This window comes from Astatotilapia calliptera, chromosome 23 (genome assembly GCF_900246225.1).
Source record: "Astatotilapia calliptera chromosome 23, fAstCal1.2, whole genome shotgun sequence".
NCBI lineage: Eukaryota > Metazoa > Chordata > Actinopteri > Cichliformes > Cichlidae > Astatotilapia > Astatotilapia calliptera.
The window spans coordinates 32,815,961-32,837,761 of NC_039323.1; the positions used below are offsets into that span (position 1 = coordinate 32,815,961).

General features: G+C 40.1%; 1 protein-coding gene across 2 annotated transcripts; it reads right to left on the reverse strand.

Annotated features, from left to right (window-relative positions):
• Nucleotides 1-1,939: 1,939 nt before the first annotated feature.
• On the reverse strand, nucleotides 1,940-8,838 carry LOC113016921 (L-threonine 3-dehydrogenase, mitochondrial-like). Of its 2 annotated transcripts, XM_026160112.1 has the most exons (10): nucleotides 8,727-8,838; nucleotides 6,350-6,511; nucleotides 5,757-5,799; nucleotides 4,558-4,628; nucleotides 4,216-4,365; nucleotides 3,970-4,142; nucleotides 3,740-3,830; nucleotides 3,323-3,415; nucleotides 3,057-3,233; nucleotides 1,940-2,966 (listed from the first exon to the last, which is right to left on the reverse strand). In XM_026160112.1, the coding sequence occupies exons 2-10, from the start codon at nucleotides 6,501-6,503 to the stop codon at nucleotides 2,827-2,829; spliced, it is 1,092 nt and encodes a 363-aa protein (XP_026015897.1). In that variant the 5' UTR covers nucleotides 6,504-6,511; nucleotides 8,727-8,838; the 3' UTR covers nucleotides 1,940-2,826. The 2 variants fall into 2 exon arrangements, with proteins under 2 accessions (XP_026015897.1, XP_026015898.1); XM_026160113.1 differs by lacking the exons at nucleotides 5,757-5,799; nucleotides 6,350-6,511; nucleotides 8,727-8,838 and having other exon boundaries at nucleotides 4,216-4,408; nucleotides 4,558-4,624.
• Nucleotides 8,839-21,801: the final 12,963 nt, after the last annotated feature.

The following is a 21,801-nucleotide window of genomic DNA, read 5'->3' on the forward strand; positions in this document are numbered from 1 at the left end:
GTGAATGGCATTAGTGGAGGTGAGGCCTAGAACAAAGCTTTCAAGAAAGCTAAAATTCACCCTCTGTAGCTGTAATGGCTCATCAGCATTGGGTCAGTTTTCAGTACTGCGTAGTTACAAAGAAAATTCAGAAAAACTTGTTGTTTTTTTAAAAAAAGGATTTATTAAAAAACAGCAATAATTCTGAAATAATAGCTTTATAAAAAACAAACATTAACAGAACATCCAGTCCTTTCTTTTTGTACCTCCACACAGAAGAGCCCTGCTTATCTAATGCTGACATGTTAATCCATTCAGTCAACCCCAAAACATATAAATAAATAAATAAAATGCCCAAAACACACCAGTGCAAAGATCAAGCAGCATCTATAAGCTAATTTCCTTTGCTGCACATAATTTAAGGCCTCAAGCACTGCTAGGTTTCCTTTTCTGTTTACCCATCTTGTGCAGTCCCTGCAGCAGTACTGTGTAGGGTCACTATTTCCACAGTTATCTGCACCACTGTTTCAGGACACAGTTCACACTAGTAAACAGTGGGAGTGAAGCTCTTACTAAAAGCCAGGTTGTTTTCAAGTGTGGCAGACGTGCCCCTTAAGACTAGGGCTGAACGATTATGGAAAATAATCTAATTGCGATTTTTTGCCCCAATATTGCGATTGCGATGCGATTATTTTTTAAGGTCTTTGTCTTCTGTATTATTAAACAAAGACAAGCAATACATCATATAGTATGGCCAATACTATATTACATTAATTTTAAACTGTTCTTTCCTGGAAGACAGACCTCTGTTATGATGACATGAGGTGATGCATGAATTGATGACTGACATTTTTATTTAACTTCTTCAATCACAACAGTATATTTGAACATACACAATAGTTTATTTTTAGCTTACAAACATCTGAGCATAAAGTGCTGACAAGGAACCCTGGTGTAAACATTAAAATGAAAGTCAGTACAATGTGCAGATTGCAGAAATATACATAAAAAAAAATCAGTGGCTTTACCACACTTAGTTTTTCGACATCTGTGAACTACTAGACAGTCATTCAATTAAAAAATAATTTTAAATAAATAAAACTAATAAATAAAAAATACACACATCTTACTGATCTCTGCAGTCAGTAACATTACACATAAAGTGCAAACATAATAGCAATTGTATAAACACACACACAAACACGCCTTTAAAGTTTAAAGGCGTGAAATTGGACGGTCTAGTTCTGATTAGCGTCACCGCTGTCTCGGTGGAGTTTAATAAACTCGGCCGTCTGCTTCTTGCTATCTAAAATATAACCAGACACTGGTGTAAATTCTCGACTGTCTCATACTTCTGTTTAATAAGTTTTCTGTTTGACGTTTAGTCAGCTGTGTGAAAACCAAGGAGGAACCCACCCGGGGGATTAATAAAGTTTTATTTTATCTAATCTAATAACTTTAATCTCAGCCAAACCGATTTACTCATGAACAAACAAAACACTGAAAAAAGCCCAACAATAACATTTTTTAGGTTGTCTAAGTGACTTATATATTACGTTTAACCCGAGCAGCGAAACTCCGCGGTGATCTGAAAATGATGTGCCGGGAGTTGTGCCGTTCTCGGCCGCATCAGTAACCCTCGAGCTCCCGGCTAGCTGTCGAGCTGGTGGGTAGCAGACGCCTCTGAAAACGTCGAAGCACTTTTGCAAATATGGGATATCTTGATAAACCGAGCAGATATTTGATGTTTACACAACTACTTTCTCGCCTGAAAATATGTTAAAAGTTTATTTTGTGACCCAGAAAGATTAGTATGAGTAATTTTAAAACTTAGTAGCGGCCGCCATTGCTGGAAACTGGAGTTTGGCTGGGCCGCGCTATGAATTCTGGGATATGGTAGTAATTTGGACAGCCTTATAATCGCAGTATAATCGCAGCCTTTGCGGTTAGAAAATTGCACTTGATCATGTCGCGATATTATCGCAAATGCGATATATCGTTCAGCCCTACTTAAGACACACCGCAACAGACTGGTAGCACACTTAGAGACAGCACATACATACTGTGTACACTCAGAAAGAGACCATAACTCTTAAAAGTTCAGCATCTTGCTTTGGTGAAAACATCCAGCGCTCTCTAGCAGCAAACTAATCACAAATTCTGGACGGATTCACAGAGAGGAAAAGAAAGGCATCAGGTTGATGGTTCAGTAGGAAAGCCTTTTGTTTTGCTTCTTAACAAACATATTGTGTAAATCTCAATTTCAGTCTCCTTTTTAGACTTTCTGCCTATCATCTTCAAAGTCTTTGTTGGGTCTGTGGCCTGTTCTCTGTACACTGCTAGAAAGATCCAAGGTCATCTGGGAGGGGAATTTGAAAAAAGAAATCATCCTCACAAGAGTTTCTGCATGGAAGAGTCACAAGTACCCATGACATGTTGAACTTCTCTTTTGAGATAACATGACATTCAAAATGGATGAAACGCTAGTAAAACGTGTACCTGTGAATCCTCCTGTGAGGAAATATCAGATTTCATTCATAATTCTTTACAGCCAATTGCAGGAAATCCCACATAATATTACTTATTACCGGTGCTAACAATGCGCTCCCTTCTAACTGAAGCAATGATCAGGGCACCCATCCTGTCAAGGGTTGAATTTGTGACTATTGCTAAAAGATGTGGGAGGATGCTAAAGTGCCAGGGATTTCTCCCAACTAAAACATCAACCCACATACGAACAGCAGGCTCTAGATGATTAAAAAAGAAAAAAAAAATGTTTTAAGATTTTGCCACTGAAGACTGTCACATTCAGTTTTTAAATAAAGCTACAAAAATGCTGCAAATGTTTCAGAAGGCGCTCGCTAGCTTGTTTCCCAGAGTAATGTGAGTCAGCATGGTCTGCACCAGCTCCGGCAGGTTGTACTCGTGCCTCCAGCCCCAGTCCTGTCTCGCTGCGCTGTCCTCCAGTGCTTTTGGCCAGCCGTCGGCTGAAAAGATGTAGCAGAGAAGAAGATTATAGTAGCCAGTGAACACTCTGAAAGGATAAAACTATGACACTGGTATCCCAGCAGTCTCACCGATCGCCTGCCTGACAGGATCCACATTATAGGTAACCTTGAAGTCAGACAGGACTTTCTGGATCTCTCGGGTGAGGTCCTGTGGCGTGAAGCTCATGGCGTTGATGTTGTAGGTGCGGCTGACGAGCGCGTCTTCTGGAGCCTCCAGGAATTCCATAGTGGCCCTGATACAGTCATCTGGGTAGGAGAGGTGGACGGAGGAAGAGATGAGCGAAACGGGAGTGCTTCAGTGCCGCCAAAACAAAACGCATCAAAGTTTGCTTTACCGATGTACATCATAGGCAGCCGTGTGTCGCTGCGCAGGTTGCACTCAAACTGACCGCTCTTCACAGCAGCATGAAAGATCTGGACAGCGTAGTCTAGAAAACAGTGAAAAGAGACCATCAGAATCAGACTGCATCAAAGACATGGAGCAAAAAAAACAAACATTTCCAAACGGTGCGCCATCTTCCTTACATTGTCAGTTAGCCTGCACCTTTAGTATTTCCAGAGACATTATACAAGATAAGTGGTGGAGGTGATGATGGTGATATTATCACCATCAAAATTATTGTTGAGCCTCTATACCCGTTCATTTAAAAAGGAAGTGAACCACAACTTTAACCATATTGCAAATGTGATTGTTGAGGGCCAACACTTATTCCTGAAAGGTCTTTGGGTATATGTATCTCAGGTCTACTCACCTGTGGTTCCTCCTCCAGGCTGGGAGTCAGCCGAGATGATGCCTGGATACCTGAGACAGCGGAAATCCAGCCCATACCTTTGGTGGTAGTACTGATAATGGGAGGAAAAGACTCAAAAACACCAGAAATAAGATGAATAGAGGTCAGAATGAGGACTGGAGCTACAACAGCTGTAAGTGCGGAGAAGAAATACGGGTATGCGTTTTTAAAGTCTCTACAGAGTGTCTCACCTCACCCATCAGCTCCGCATGGACCTTGGATACACCGTAAATAGTGCGTGGCCTCTGCACACACAGATCAGGAGTGGGGTCTTTAGGGGAGGATGGACCCAAGGCACTGATTGTGCTGGGGACAAACACACGCAGACCATGTTCGGTGGCTATATCTAATATGTTATGGAAACCTAGAGAGAAAGAGAGGCTGTGCATAAGTCTGCTATGTTAATGCTATGGTACACGCGTTACAGAGGTGTCTACCTGTGATGTTGACCTCTTTAGCCAGGGCCACGTTGTGCTCCCCCACAGCAGACAGCACAGCTGAGTAGTGAACCAGCCAGCTGATGTTATTGTTGACCACAATCTGCCTGAGGTTCTTATAGTCCAGAATGTCAGAGAAGATGAATGGACCTGTGCAGGACACACAATAGACTGTGTGTGTCGACCCACTCATCTTTGGAAAGTGGAGTGCAGTTTTATGGACATGTGGTTTGCATTTACACTGAGCAAGAATGGAGCTCCTAAACAGAAAGACCGCATGGCCTTTGTAGGGTTTTTACTAACTTGTAGAATATGTGGAGAAGGTAAAAACAATGCACACACCGTTTTTGTAGACATGGTTGGGGGGTTTCCGGATGTCAGACAGGATCACATTGAATTTTCCAAATCTCCTCCTGAAAAAGAAACATTAGTTTTGGTAACTCTACTAAAAAAGCTGGTCTGCGGTACAAATGACATGATCGCATGACGTCTTTAAGCTTTCTTTCATTATATATCATTTTAACAGTTGTTTCAACAGCTCACACATTACACCCCATATAGGTTTGGCTCACAGGTATCACCTTTTGGAAGTTTTTCTAATTTTTCTTGTAAATAAAATTGCTGGATTTAGGACTGGCATCACCACAGTTCACCACAGCAGTTTAAAAGAGGTCTGCAACGATTCATTGAGTAATTTGAATAACTCGACTATAAAAAAAACTATTTCCTTGCTTTGATGCTTTGTCTAATGCGTGACCCTGTGGTGCTCACCCACATTTGTGATCAAAAATAGACCTGCAATAGGAGAGCGCGTGTGAATTAAAAGTATGACAACATTAAGCTCACACAGCCTCCAGTGTTTCAACAAAAAGACTGATAACACAACAGCAGCAGTAAAGAGGATGGTTTAATGTCATAGTTTAATGTTGAGCCGGGGTCTGTCTAAACGCGGAGTCATTACTGAGACGGTGTGCTCAGGTGGAGCGAAAGAAAAAAAATTTTTAGCGTCCAAAACAGCAGCTCTGTGCCCGTAAATCACCATTATAACCTTTACTGGGATAAAGCTAGCGGGAATCCTTCGTCACACAACCTGATGCATCCATCGCTGTTTGTTTTACACATCAAAAAAATCTACAGTATAGCTACAGAAGTTAGGTGACCCCTTACAAGCAAGCACTTGGCAAAAGTAGGAAGGAAAAACTTTTAACTTTTAACAGGAAGAATCCTCCAGCAGAACCAGGCTCAGGGAGGGGAAGCCATCTGCCACGACCAAGCTTCAACCACCTGGTATACCCAGGCGGTTTCCCAGACAAATACTGACCAAGCACAACCCTGTTTAGTTTCTGGGATCAGATTGGAGCAGGAATGTACAAAATGGTGTGGCCACAACTAATACAGTGACTGGTATGTTTATATTGACAGATTTTTTTACTGGTATCAGTCTGAAAACCCAGTATCAGTATCACGTATACGCAAAGAAAACTACTCTACATATGGAAATAGCTAAACAACGGAAATCAGAGGTTATTTAAACTTCTTACCTTAATGACTTAGCAAGCCCCACCCCCAGCTGTCCAAGTCCTCCTACAAGGATAAATTAGAGAAAAAGAAGCAAATTACCAAGCAGTTTAAGCACTTTTAAGAACTGTCGTGGAATTTTTGTAAATAAAGTCTGCAACACAGAAAGAGCTGTGGTCACACTATTTATTACTACGCGCAGGAGAATGGAAACATACATCAAAACATCACAGGTTCATAGTAATGAGCTTATGACATCGTCAAACTCTGTGTATCTTTCAGTTACAACAGTCTTTTGTCCACCCTGGGCTGTTGCTGAACAGAGAAGACTCCTACTATCTTTTCCCAGGCCAGCACCTGGCGCTGGCCCTGACCTTCATCCTTCTGAGCCAAACACTTAGCAGATAACATAGTGAAACATTGTAAGGCCTAGCTAAGCAGTTTTTTTATTTCACGAGGTCATACTGACACATACACATACTTCATCTACGCATGCAAAGGTTACACAAAAATCATACAGTGAAGTTCTAACCACCTATATCTAAATGTGAGGGTTAACTAGAAATTTCCCATTACAGAGCTTAAGTAACACAAGAGGTATGAGACAAAAACTAACCAGTAATGAGGACTTTGGGTTTGTCACTATCAGTGCAGGATGAAGCATGTGTTCTGACGCCATGTGCTGCAGAGGTCGTCTGCACAACACAGCGTGGGGGCCTGTTCCCAGCATGCTTTGATGCAGCTCTCAGCAACTGAACCACCGGCATCATAACACCTCCTATTAACAAAAGCACATATTAACATAAAACACTGAGTGCATCCACAGCCTTAGTATAACCAAGTGGGGTTACATTATTATTACTGTGGACACACATATTATCAGGCTTAACACCATCATCCTGTGATAATGTTGGCTTAGTTAAACTGACCTTAAATCAGCTCATCTGAAAAACCATCCAACACTTAGCTCGACAAAGCTACTTCCTCAGAGCCATCTAATGGCTCAGTCACATGAGTAAAAATAGGACAGCAGGCTCCTTAAATAAAAAAAAAAGTAAAAATTGGTGATGCCTCGTAATTGTAATTTCACATCTGTTTTGAACTTGTAGTCACTAAATGGTTGGCCAGAATTTGAGGGTGTTTCCCACTTGACCATTTTTGATGGCAAGCTTGCACAGGTTAGCTGACAAGAGGCGACTTTCCTGCAAATAGTTAAACTACAGGTCTCAGAGACATAAATACCTGAATGACCTCTAGTATCAGAATGATGCTGAAAAAGTAGACCATCATTCATACCTTACTGCTTCTTCTGCATCTAGGCTGGACAACTGTAATTCAATATTATCAGGACATCCTAAAAACTCCTTGAAAAGCCTTCAGCTGATCCAAAATGCAAGAGTACTGACAGGGAAATTGAAAATCCTTCTCCTCACATTCAGCGTCTTGACTAATAAGGTCCTATTTTATCCTGAAGACCTCATAGAACCATATCACCCCAATAGAGAACTTCACTCTCAGGCTGCTGGATTACTTGTGGTTCCTAAAGTTTCTAAAAGTAAAATGGGAGGCAGTGCCTTTAGCTTCCAGGGCCCTCTTCTGTGGAACTGGCTCCCAGTTTGGATTTGGGAGAAAGACATCCTCTCTACTTATAAGATTAGACCTAAAACTCCTTTTTATAATGTATATAGTTGGGGTGACCCAAATCCTTCCTTATTTAGACTGCAATAGGAATAGGGCTGCTAAGGGTGGGTTTCCCATGATGCACTGATTGTTTCCTCTTCACTCACCTCTTTTCACTCTCTGCATGTTTATAACAACACTCTGCATTCAATCATTAGTTATTATTTAACATCGGCTCTCTTCCACAGCGAGTATTTTGCCACGTCTCCCTCCGATCACCCCCAAACGCTTGCAGCAAATGGCTACACCGCCATCCTGGAGGTTTCTTTTCTTCCTGTTTAAAGACAGTTTTTCTTTCCCACTGTCGCTGAGTACTTGCTTATACAGGTTTATATGATTGTTGGTGTTTTCTCTATTATTGTAGGGTCTTTACCTTACAATATAAAGCACTTTGAAGTGAGTGCTGTTTTGATTTTGCACTTTATAATTAAAACTGAACTGAATTGAGGACAGTTGCAGTCTGACTTGAACTGACTGCAACCACTGGAAAGTGGCAAATTACTGCTGTCTAATTTCTAAATGTAGACATTTTGTGGCATGTTATGCTTTTCTACCTGCTCTACTTTAAGAAAGATGAGTTTATAAGGGGCATTTTGTGCATATATCAACTTGAAACTGTCAAAATAAACCTAACATGTGAAAGCCTTGCCCGACCCCCAACACCCATCTCAGATTAGCTTCTTAACAGCCTCCTGCTGACTTGGTCTAAATATAGACCTCTTTATCTATATTCCAGACCACCATTAAGCTTATGGGGGAGCACAGGTTAATGTGGACAAACCCTTTCAGAGCAATGGAGTCTAGCAGCCTTGCAGTAAATACTTTGTGTGTTAAACTATATAAATAAACGTATTTATTTATTCGAGGTAAAACAACTAGTAACGGCACAACTGAATCAGTGCTTTTCAAAAAAACGAGAAAAACAAGTTTAAAGACATTTTTTTCTTTTGTTAGTACCACTGGACACAATAAAAGTGCATAAAGGGAAATTTCGTATCAATTCCCAAAGCTGCCCAATTATTTCGGTCTTATCTGGGGTATAAGTTATATACTTTGTTTAACGGATGTGTTTCTTTAAATCAAGATAGTGTCCCCTCAAGCAGGATCCTAACCACCGAGGATAACTAACTTTACCTAGATAATGGTTACATATGTTGAGATTCAGACCATCTTATTCAGTTAACTTAAAAAGTGAAACGTGCAGTAAAAATAACGTAATGTAATGCGAGCTTTTACAGATGACATGAAATGTAGCCAACTGAAGCTCCTGTGCAGGGAGCATAGAAAACAAGCTAAACTCATGTTCTCCTTACTTTAATGCGAGCTGGAGAAGCAGGTTCAGAAAACGACTCCGAAGCCCTCCGCTGTTTGCGATCAAAACGTGGAAATAGTCGCGCGTATATACGGCAAAGCTTATTCTGCTCTGTGATTGGCTTACAGTACGGGAGGCTCGCGACAGAACCAGTCTTAGGAAAATCTAAACTTCCGGCTGTAACTTTCAAAATAAAATCTCATAAGCCTGCTGGCGATAACAACAACAACAACAACAACAACAACAACAACAACAACAACAATAATAATAATAATAATACATATCTCTCATATCTAATACATATATCTCGTGGTTGGCCTGGGAAGGGGCGTTCCCCTTGGCGAGCTGGAGGATACCTCAAGAACACCCTAACATTATATAAAATGGCTGAAACTAATATGGAAAGCAACAGCAAATAAACTAAAATAAAAACATTTAGAAACCTAAGCAGAAAACAGCAAGACAGGATTATGTTGGAATTGCCAGAAAGTTTTTGCGCTAATATTACTGACAAATTTGAATAATACATTTCATTTATTGATTTAATCAATTTCATATACAATACTGTGCAAAAAACCTGAGCCACTACTTATTATATTGCTTCCAAAGACTCAGACTTACTAGTATTTTTTTTAAGTGGTCTTGAGGAACAGTTCTCCAGGTTCTCTGAAGGTCAAAGCCAGTGTCTAAGGTTTTCTTTGGACACCTTTTTTTTTGTTTGTTAAGCCGCCTAACACTGATCTATCATCAGGTATAGAAAAAATGCCTAACTCAAGGGATTAAGGAGTGTGGTGTCTACATACCAACACACTGGCAAAGAACCAATTTTACGGCACTTTGTTACTAGTGGGTCACATTGTTCCCATTTCCCAGACATAAAATAGTATTTTTCTACTTTGGCTAATTCCCATAGAGCTATTAGCCAAAAACCTGGCAGCATGGCGTGCAGTTTCTAATCAGAAATAGTCTCAGTAGAAGAGTGACTGCCAAGAAGCCAGACTGACTGAACTACACTGAAAATCAGTGGAAACTTTTTGGACTAATGAATCCAAATTTGAAGTTTTTGGTTCAAACCATCATCAATACATGGAGGAAGTCAAGAGAGTGGATTGCCTTAGATGTTTTTGCTGGCTTTTTTGTATATCTGTGTGTGTGTTTTGCTTTTAGGGTACTCTGTATCATATTTAGCATTACAAATGAACAGCCCCACAAATATGAATTTTCTTTGTTATAAATTTTGGTGACTCATCAGATCAGTGGCCAACATTGCACTTTCCTACTAACATATGTAACTCCACATGAATTTTATACAAACTAAAACATGATTATTAGTAAAAGCTCCCATAAGAATAAATTATCAAGCTGTGGTGAGAACAGTGGCAGGTGTGATTAAGTTGAGACGTGTTCATGCAACCACTTCTGTAATTAAGATGAAACCTAGTGTCAGTTATAACCTTGCCCCTGCTAATTATGTGCAATTGATTTATCCTCTGTTGCATGCAAAGAGATTAATCTGTGTCTTCAACCGTTAATAAACGGTGGACACATGCGCACACATACACTCCTAGATGTACGTGAACATGAATCTACATTCCTTAGAGCTTTTTGTCATAATATCAGTCTTTTTTGATCAATTTGAAGATTCTGTAAGGGGACAGTACATTTTTCTCCTGGCCTGTACGTCTGTTTGTATTTTTTGGGGTAGGCGGCCCAGTTTGTGGTGAATAGACTGTATATAAAAGATGGATATGGCATTAAGCTTTAAAAGGAGAAGTCAAACTGTATTAAGCCTGCATTCTTTTAATAGTGACTCGGGTGGCTATAAAAATTTCCAGTGTCGTTCTTGCCCTGTGGCCTCAGCAAATCCTTGTCGTGCTGTGTTTATGGTTTCTGATTTCAAGTCATAATCAATGCAACAGAACATGATATGGAATTAAAGCGCTACAATACAATACTGTCCAAGGTAGGGATAGATTTGCATTTGTCACAGATCTGGACAATATCCTGAACAATGTGATCTGGAGCTTTGATTTGTTTTTGAGATTTTTACAAATTGGTGAGATCTTTTGGACATGACTGGATACCCATCTGTCGAATATATGTGTAATAGAGCGATATTTATTCTGCTAAAGATCTCGTCTCTGATCTCTTTGCAAATTAACCTCATCTTTTATGTAGCTGGTTTTCAGATATTGTAGATACAATGCATGGGTGTTTGATGGATATGTGTTTGCAATATCTTAGTAAACGCGAAAGATTGGACCCTGAAAAATCCCAAATCCAGACACACATCTGTAAAATATACATGTAACATGCTCATATTTAATCTTTATGCACACACAAGATATTTAGGTAACGTACTGCCATAATTGATTAGAAATCTGAGATTTGTTTCCCCCCGTTTTTAAAGTGTCTTGAGGCAACTGTTGTTGTGATTTGGCACTCTATAAATAAAACTGAATAGAAATGAACTTTTGCCACATACTATTGTAAAGAAGATTTAATGTATTGCAATCTTTCATTTTAACATTTTGGTAGCCCCTACTTACGAAACCATAAATACAAAATAACACATGAAACGATTTCATTCTTAAAAATTAAGAAAGTAATTAAGCAAGTTTAGTATTTTGGTTTGCAGCGGAAAAAGAAAAGTAAAAATTAAGCAGAAAGTTTGGTAGTTTTTGGACAGTTAAAATGTAAAATTCGTTTTACATTTTCAAAAGCATGCTAATTTTACCCTTTGAGCTTTTCACTGTTTCCTAGAGGGAGACCAATATTTATAGAGCTGGTTTGGCTCACACTGTAATTGACCTCACTGACGCCTAATATAAATAAATAAAGTATTTTTTGTTTGTTTGTCTAGAAATACTATATTTAATGTAGCATTTAATATCAAAACTGTAGAATTTTCCCGTATTGCACACGCTTTAATCATGCCTGTCGGCTTGTAGCCACCAGGTGGCGGTAGATACCCAGAAATGTGCTTTCCACTCTGCACAGAAAAAGAAGAATCAGTTGTATACTTCTCTTTTGATAATTACATGCTGAAAATATAATAAACTACGTGTGTATTTCCATTTTTATATTAGGTTGTATTTTATTTTTAATTTTAAATTTTTTAATATTTCTATTTTATAATCTAATCTTCATCTTTGCTACTTAGACAACATAATAACAAACAAAAATATGCACAAAAAAGCTTTACTGTGACTGTTGAATTGAACTTGACAGGATTTATCCATCAGGAGTGCTTCAGTGCCCCGTCTACTTCCACACTCATACGTTTGGAAATGAACCAATTCTTCATGTGGATTCAGTTCCAACCCTGCAGAGCGGGCCACAATAGATGATTCATGTCTTATTGTTCTTTTGCTTAAAAAGGCTCTGTTGTTTTTGCCACTTTTGGAGGCCTGCCAAATGTAATACATTCACATACTCCTAGCTTGTTTTGCTCATTGTTGCTTTGTGTGAATGCTCAAAATGATGGAGTGTAAAAAAAACAAAGCTTTGTAAAAAGATTTTTTATTGCTGTGGTCGCCGTGGGTCTCCACATGAAGAAGAAGATATTCTTTGTTTAATGGGAAGTGGAAATAATTATTGCTCACACAGGCAAACATGAATGCGATTACTCATAAACAAAGGATTTTAGCCATAATACACAATGAAGTGATGTCCTGCAGTATAGTCATGTACACCATTAAGACAATACAATTTGCTGTAAATGATTAACATTACTATATGCTGGAAAACAGCTTTTTATTTTATTCAAACTTCATTAAAGAAAATCTTTATAAACATCTACAGGCTTCTTTTAAATTATTGCTCACATTTGTAGCATTACATGCTCAAAATTAATTAGTAAAAATGCTGTACATAACACACGTATTCTACAATAATAATATTACTGGTGCATTTGATTGTAAGCAGCATTTTTTGTTAAATTCAAGCTTGAGACAGTTTTAATGACTACATATGATGCTGGATATTTTAAGGATACACCGATGTGTTGACAGAACATTGACAGATATCGGCCGATATCAGTGAGTCGATACAAACAGAAAAAATTTGTTTCTTAAAAAAATGAAAATCTGTTTTGGCAGAAAAATCTAGAATGAATGGCAACAAATCAAACTAAGCGAAAGCATTTTTAGTGGGACTCTCGGCCAAATGCAAGTCATTTATACAGTGACATTTGTACTCACTCACAGCTTCAAGATTGGTGCATTCCTATTTAATCCAGGACAAAGCATCATATTTTTTAAGGTGATGAAATAATACTGGTAATGAAACAGACAAAATGCACAATGTTGTAAAATGAAAATAATCATCTAAAACTGTATTTGAGTTTAGTAAAAGCCTATCAGCTAAAAACATCCATGTTACTTAATATCTGAGCTTTTTTCAACATCAGAAACCACTAAGTTATTAAGTTAGCCTGTGTCAACCACAGTCCCCGCTAGCTTCAGAATAAAAGCAGTCCTGTCTGATATAACACAGCTCTATTAATTTGGAGCTGTATTTTCATTTTGCCTCTGCCTCATTTAACCACCCACAACTGACTTCAGCCCAACCTGAACTACTTGTCATAAACACTGCTCTGTCAACACGTATTATTTCCACAGATACAGTATACACAAACGCAATTAACTCAGAATAAGCTGTATTTAAACTGGAGTGTTTTAACAAAAGAAATGTGTTTCGAACAAATAGATATTTCAATAAATGAACAATAAAAAGGACAATTCGTGTAAATGAGCTTTTGTGGAAAATAAAGGGACACGGTGTCAGCTCAAGTAACGACGCTCATATTCAATTTCAGCCCAGCGTTTAGTCAGTGTCCCCCCTAATTCACCATCATGACTCAGTCGGCTAATGGGATTGTAGTCAGGCCTATTTATTGCCATTAGGGAATTGAAGCAACATACAGTGGGTGAGGGGTTAATTACAAACAACTGAAGGGGTCAGAGGTGTCCGTGTGCGTGCTTGTGTGTGTAGCTCATGTGATCATGAGAGGGCCGGACCTTTGGTAATAGGGGGCGGATTTAAACAAGGATCCTTGGGAGAAGATTTATCCGCAGGCTGTGACACGGCAACAAATAGTGCTGCTAGGTGAAGGCCTCTCGATGTAGAGTCCAGTCTGGATGACAAATGGCTTGCATGTGTGTGTGTGTGTGTGTGTGTGTGTGTGTGTGTGTGTAAAATAGGAAGCCAGACCATATTCACTTATCACTGAGTCAGGTCCTCCATCGGATCCACTCCTGACATCCACAGGGACCCATTTGCTTCTTCCACTCGCTTCTCTTGTTTTGTCCCTGCCTCTCTCTTTCCTATCTCTCTCTCTCTCTCTTTAATACTCACTTTCACCCCCCACCCCACCTCCCCTCACCTCCTCTCCTCCAGCGCTCTCAGCAGTATCTCCCAAGCCTCTCAGCTTCCCATATTACACTTCCAGATAAGAGAGGAGAAGGGCCCGACTGACAGGAACCCCAAATTAATTTACAAGCAATGATGCCGTTCGTGGGCTGATAGAACAGTCTTTATACAATATGAAGGGACGGGGAGTGACGCCTCGGAGCCTCCACTGGGGAGAGTGGAGACCGTGCTATCTTTGTAATTATACGGAGAGACCTTGATCCTTCGCTCACTTTCTGTCTCCCTCGGTCTCTCTCTCTCTCTCTCGCTCCTGTTTTTTTTTCTTTTTTTTTTATCCTCGATAAATGTTGCAGAAGGAACCCAGGAGACAAATCCGAGCTTACCGCTCTGGATGTAAGCGATGAAGAAATCAGTTTGGTTTCTTTCTTTCTGCGGCTTATATTAAGCACGATTCGATCAAATGTTTCATACGGTATTCTTCGGGGTGTTTCTTTAAGGAGACTATTGTGCCACAGTTGTTCCTTCCTCCTCAGCCTCCCACTGCTGTTACTTTCAACACTTATTGCATGATTCTCCACAGCTCTGTGGCCTAATAGGCTTACCACACCATAGAATCTAAAGAAACGTAAGTGGATTAAGGAAATCAGTTTTCCAGTTTATATACCATTCATTAGCCACTGCCAACAGTTGATGTTGGACCAAAGCTTCCACTATGAGAGCTATTCCACCCTGAGTTTCTGGCATAAATGCTTCAAGGTCCCCTGACAAACCCTGCAAAATGAGGAAATAATGTCTGGTGCTCATGGTTTGCTCTCACACAGTCGAGGGCTGGTCCTTCAGTCTTTGACTGGCTCGCTGAATGGCCGGGCAACATTTTCTGCTGATGAACAGGAGCTGTGTCAGATCAGGTGACAGTTAATTTCTTTTGTAAGGTCTAGAGCCTCACTGAGATAGGATTCATAAGCTTAATGCCAATATTTAGTGATTTAAAAATGTAATGTTCCTATATATTGACTCGTTAATTTTTTAGACACATTATTAGGGAAATTACAGATTTCCTAACATTTGTTATGCTCAGCTATTTATTTTCTCATTAAACTCTGTCTGACTCTGCCCAGATCAGATGGTTATTGTATTTGTGGAGTTTTGAGGGTGTGTTGCTGAAAGGAAAGTAGCAGAGTGCCCTCTAGTGGACAAACTATGCAATGTCAGCACTGATAACACGGTTGAAGGGTGTCTCTACCGTCTCTTCTTTAGTTTTTAATATTGGCTGTTTTAAATGGTGAGATCAATACATCATCAAATGCCTAGAATCAGCTAATAATATTGACCTGATGATAGGTCAAGCAATACATAAATCTGTACAATTCATTTCTCTTACTGACAGCAAGAAACCTCTGACAACTAGCTGGTTGGGACAAAATTGTCTCTAACGACCAGTGATTACTGGTAAGTGACCAGTTCCTAGGCCTTAAAATAAAGACAACCCAGTGCTAATCTTATTGATCAGCATCATCTACTATAGGGATGCACTGATATATCAACCAGACATTGGCTTGGTATTGACTTTGTTGACCGATGTCAGCTAATGGGCAATTCAAAGCACAATAACTGATGAGGATTGCCAATACTTGGATATACTCTGTTGTATCATATCAATTTTGGCTTAAAGATTGAGACCTTAGAATGTATGCAAAATGGTTGGATTAAATGGCAACAGAAACAGAACAAAGACAGAATGATCTTAGCACAGAACTTGTTAAATTATTGTAAATGGCAATGGTGAGATTTGTGGGTGGAGCCAATCTGATGGCAGGAGGAAGCTATTCTGTAGTGATGTGTCTTAATCAAATCTTGAGGGGTACTGAATTTATTTCCATTTTTTTAATGTAGTGGAACAATGCACTACCTGTAGGGGTTGTGCATTTCTTCACTAATGTTTCCTAAAGCTCAAGCTAACAAACTCTCTATTCTTTTCAACACCCATAGCATTTAGGCTCAGTAGTGATGATGACCATGGGATAGCCATGAACAAAAAAATAATTATATTGTCATTGTGGCTGATTAAAATCAGTTATTTCATTTTCAATCCTTTGTTTTCTGAGATGCTAGCACTGACACCTGGATGTGCATTTTTCAGCTACTGATATTGGGTCAATCAGGTAGATGTGATAATGCCATATTTATTAACATGGCGTTTACAGTCTTGGCGTGCCCACTACATCACGATCACTGATCAAAAATATTGGGTGGCTTTCCTTCTAAAAGCACGGGAATGGATTAGTTCACATAGTTTGAAGGCTAAATGCTTTGTGAGCTGTGAAATAGATAATTTGTTAAGGCCGGTATTCAGGGGCAGCTGCTGGCAGTTCCTGCCCTGATGGCAGTCCAGCAATCCGACACAGACCAAACTGGTTTAGGTCCACTTAACACGTTAATGTTGAATTCCCACATCATCGGCTCCGGCTCACAGCGCTTTGTTCATTTTTGATGGCTTTTTGGACACTTCAGAACCTCCGACCTTCATCCTTCTTTTTATTGTCAGGCACTCTAGTTTGACCTCAAAGTGACTTGTTCTTTATATTAGCATGACGTGTATCGAGTGAAGCCAGTGTTGCTAAGCTAGCATTAATGAACACTGACAGTAAATGTGCTAACATGCTGGACTGAAAATTGTAAAGAGGCTTTGATGACACTTTCCTGTGCACGTGATATATGAAGTAAGTGCGTGCATATGCTTAAATGTCTTTTTATTCAGTAAATTTTTATGGCTGCAGGAAGCTTGAAGTGGGGTTGATGATGAAGCAAACTTGGATGCGGGACGAGATCAGTGAGCTAACATAGCTTCCAGGGAGCCGTGAAGCAGCCGGGCTGTGCTCCTTGCACAGAGATGGAGAAGTGTAAATCCAGGGCTGAAAACTCCATTAGGCAGAGTCAGTCATGCATCCGTGTGCTCCAGTGCCAGACAGCTCTGTAAATCAGCTTCCTTTTTTCTAGCTCCACTGAAGAAAACAATATGGGTAGTGTCTGGGTACTGAGCATCGGGTCCTTGGGTTTTACACACACACACACACACACACACACACACACACACACACACACACACACACACACACACACACACCCTAGAGGCCTGGCTGCGACAGAGTGAGACCAAATGCTCTGATCCAGGTTGAACTAACCACTGACATGTGCACCTGTCAGACATGGCCTGCTGAAGGTGTGTGCGCATTTATATGGACATACTGTATACTGTGTGTGTGTGTGTGTGTGTGTGAAGTCTTGTCTGGGTGAGGCTTTAATACTGAAATGCCAAAATCTACAGTATAATTCACCTCACATTTTAATTTTGCAGAATGATTTCTCTCTTGAACCCCCCCCCCCCCCCCCCCCCCCACACACACACACGCAAATACACAGACTGTAAAGTAAATGGATTTGGAGTGTGTCCGCCCGTCCTAATCTGTTGGCCAGTAAAGGCTGACTGAGGCCTAGCAGGTGCTAGACACTTGTCTGTGGAATGTGGAGGGCCAGACCTCAGACCTCCCACCAGGACTGAGCTTCCTCTGTGCTGCATATGTATGTGTGTATGTGTGTCTGTCGGGTGGAGGGTGTGTGGGTGGCAGTCACCACCTGCTCTAAACCTAATTTCAGTTTTTCTCAGGACCAAAACATTGCAACGCACCCAGCATGGCGTTAAAACGAAAATATGATGGATTAAAGAGCAAAATTGAAATAAACAAATTCATATTGAGTCTTAGTATTGTAAATGTTGAGTGGGTGCATGTCCATGTACAGTATTGTGCGGTTTGTTTGTGGTGTTATGATATCAGATTGAGAAAAGTTAAAAATAATAGAGTTGGTGTATGTTGTTTATAGAAATAAATAGAAGATAAAAATTGAACTAAAAAATATAAAAACTATATAATAATATAATGTAAAAATTCAAAACTAAATGAATGTTATTGCTGGGTAATTTCTAGGTAAATGTGATGGCCTCATGAAGTATCATATATAACAGTAGATTTTGTGGGTATAAATTTGTTGTTGTGAAATTTAAATGATGGAATGTTTTAGGTGCATAAATGCTAAAAATAGATCATTTTAGCCCAGTGGAACGTGGCTGCAAGGCAATATGGTGACAGCACAACATCTGATATAGATGAGAACCTTCAGGAGCCTCAAATGTACCCGTGTAGAAAGTTTTGTTGCTCATCTCCTGATCACATAGGAGGAGTTTAGGGATAAACATACAGACAGACAGATGGACAGACAGAGATTTGATGTATTATAGTAAGAAGCCAAGAATTTTGTGACTTGCAAAGTTTTCTAATTATCACATATTTATATGTTACTATGTAAACAAGTATAAAGTCAGATAGTTCAGGGATAAATAATATTTATTGCAACGTTAGCTAACTTCAGCCAAAGTTTCCTCCAACTTTGGGCCACAGGTGGGCTGTAACCCTTTCTAAAGTCAAACTTATGGCTGCTGAAGGGTCTAATGAATCAAAGAAGAAGCAGAAGAATGAATTAAAATAGAAAAGTTGCATGCCAGAAGAAAATCAAATACCAGGTTGAAAGATACTGAGATGTTGGGATGAGCTGAAGGTGATCAAATGCAAAATGACAGATTAACATCCACCCACCTTCCGTCAGGCTGGAGTCAGTCCCAGCTACCATAGGGCGAGAGGTGGAGTAGTCCCTGGACAAGTTGGCAGTCTGTTGCAGGGCTAATACAGAGAAACAAACCACCATTCACAATCACACATATGGACAATTTAGAATTCCCAATTAACACAAAGTATATTTAATCTCATATAGGTTTATAGGATTATGGGCAGTATGTGTGTATCTATTAGAATAGTTACAAAAACTAGTATTGTAACAGTGTATTATTCATCCATCATGCAATGCAAACATGCAAGAATGGCACCTATTTATACAATAAATCAAACATAATAAATTCAGGTGCAGTATTTTCTTTTCTTTTAGGTTGTTCACTCCTGTTGTGCAGTGGTCATCAGAATATCTGTTGGTGTTGTCTGAGACGGAGACCACAGTGCGCTAACTGCAGAACTCAGTAGCTCAGCATTAAAAATGCTATTAATTGAAGCTTATCGGCGGAACAATACGCAGCCTTAAATAAGTGTGAATCGGCAGAAAAGTGCTGTGTGCGCTGTCTCTAATGTCTTTAATGTAGATTAATGCTACCTGCCTGCGTTTTGGCAGCCTCTGCAGATGGCAATTAAGAGCAATAATCACCTTTTCATGGTCTGCTCTCTTAGTAGGTCACTATCCTCATAACAGCCCCCACCCTCCACACAGTCACACCACTTTTTCAAATGCAGGGTAATGAGAAAGGTCTTAAAGGGTGTCGGTGTTATTGTGTGTTGCTTTTTAATGGGCGTTGTTTTGTTTTCCTAAACGCTAGCATGAGTCAACACTTTAGGAAATATGCAGAATATTCAGATGTATTTGTTTGCTTTTCCCGAACCTTTAGCATCCAGGAACGACAGACGGCTCCTCCTTCCTGCCATTAATGCTTTCAAAACAATTTTTTGTTCATTAAGTTTCTCTCTCTAATACTGTAGGACTTCAATCCTAAAATGTGAATTCGTCTTTTGTGGTAAATGTAATATTCCCCGCCCCGGCCACACACTAACACAGGGGTCTCGAACTCCAGGCCTCGAGGGCCGGTGTCCTGGAGGTTTTAGATGTTTCCTTGATCCAACACAGCTGATTTAAATGGCTAAATTACCTCCTCAACATGTCTTGAAGTTCTCCAGAGGCCTGGTAATGAACTAATCATTTGAATCAGGTGTGTTGACCCAGGATGAGATTTAAAATCTGCAGGACACTGGCCCTCGAGGCCTGGAGTTCGAGACCCTTGCACTAACACATATGTGGACCGAGAGCATGCTATCATCTCAGCTAGCAGCTGCAGCCTGTGGTACCACGAGCGCACAGGCAGTATGATAACCATAAAAGAGAAGGGCATTCATAAAAGTTTTTCAGGTGTAAAAGTGTTTTGGCTATTGTGCCAGTCTTAATAATCGATGATTCCAAAACCCCCCACAAATACTACATGTACTACATGTTTGCGTGATGAGCAGGAACATGAAATTGTGAAAGAACAAGGGTTCGCTTTCATGGCCAAGGCTCAAATGTGTAAAAGACGAAATGTTACAATTGAGTTCACAATACAATATTTTGCACTACATCTGCATATATGCACACATCTATCATAAGCACAGAACGGCAACCTCGCCAAACTGTCCCAAACAGAAATCTCATGTAGGCACCAGGTTGCATTGTTTGTGGGAATGCATGAAAATTCAAATCATCTGGGTAGCAGTATAGTGCAGCAGTAGATCATGAGGTTTTGGCAAATCCACTTCTACGTCTGCTTGCAGAGGTTCCCGCCTCTCTTAAGGGAAAGGAGGATGTGACCCAGTCTGCCTTTGTGATGTTAGTAAGGAAAGACATATGGTGTAGTGGGTCAGAGATCCTGCTTGTATTTCCATTCGATCTGATCTGAATGCAGGGACTCATCTTTTTCAGCAGAAATGGGGGAAACCACGGGGACTTCTGGGGGTTGATTATAATCTGGATTTAAAAAGATGACATGGATCGTTGTCATATTGCTAGACTGAAGGGCATGGATTAGATTCATATGTTTGATGTATGTTTATTAATGTATGTTTCACCATATAAGTGCAGGGTATTGCTCTCATCTCACTGCATCATCGTCACAACCTCTCCATATCTATATATAATATCCCAGTAAATTAATCCAGAATTGAAATCTCACTTTGTGCCCAGTTTTTCTTTCCCTTTAGATAATACAACATTTCCTTCATAAACTGGTGTGATAAAAATTCACCAGAATTCAGGAAATTATGTAGAGGAGAAACACCGAGGGCACTTTATGTACCCACTGCTCAAATCACATCTACATAATTTTATATCTGTATAAAACAAGGATATAGAAAAGTGAATTAAATAGAAGCAAGATTATTCAGCTTGTGCTTTCGTATGTGCGATTTAACATGGGAGACACTGCTGGACTAGACTAGAATGAAGGTAAAGGGGTGAGCCACGTATTTATTTCTCTCCCCCTTTCCCCCCTTTTCCACCTTCCTCATTTTTCCCGGTGTCAGTATGACTTATGGTGGCCAGCAGAAACGGGTGTCCAGCATTATACCTCCGACAAATAGTTGCGGCCAGCTCGGCCGGGCCTTGGACCAGACAGAAATCAATATTTCACCATTTAAAATCTATCAAAGGAGGATTTTTGAGAGTGCTACAGCTGCCTGCGTTCCCTTCCACCCGCTGCCAACCACCTTTCTCAAACTCCCACCCCTCCCTCTGTACGCAACGCCACAAGCACTGAATCAGACACTTTGTAGTTACAACTAGTAATCAATAAGCCAGCAGTCGCCTCGGAGTGGTGATGGATGGCGAGGAAGGCCGCGATTCATTTTGTCAGGCCATTACGCCGGCGAATTCTGTCCACTTCATCCTGCAGACAATCATTTTTCACACTTCATAAGAAGCAGAAATGGGCTGAGAGAGAAGAGAGAGAGAGGGGAGGCAGATTACGAGAAGGAGGAAGGGAATAGGTCAGGAATAAAGAACAAGGGGAAAGATTGAGAAGGGAAATACAGTCAACAAAGGAGGGAGGAGAGAAGAAGCTAAAA

Coding starts and splice junctions, on each gene's coding strand:
- LOC113016921 (XM_026160112.1), bottom strand. CDS start 6,503: ATGATGCCGGTGGTTCAGTTGCTGAGAGCTGCATCAAAGCATGCTGGG. Junction 4,629..5,756: donor GGGCTTGCTAAGTCATTAAG/GTAAGAAGTTTA, acceptor TTTCTTTTTCAG/GAGGAGATTTGGAAAATTCA. Junction 3,234..3,322: donor GCTGCCTATGATGTACATCG/GTAAAGCAAACT, acceptor TCTCCTACCCAG/ATGACTGTATCAGGGCCACT.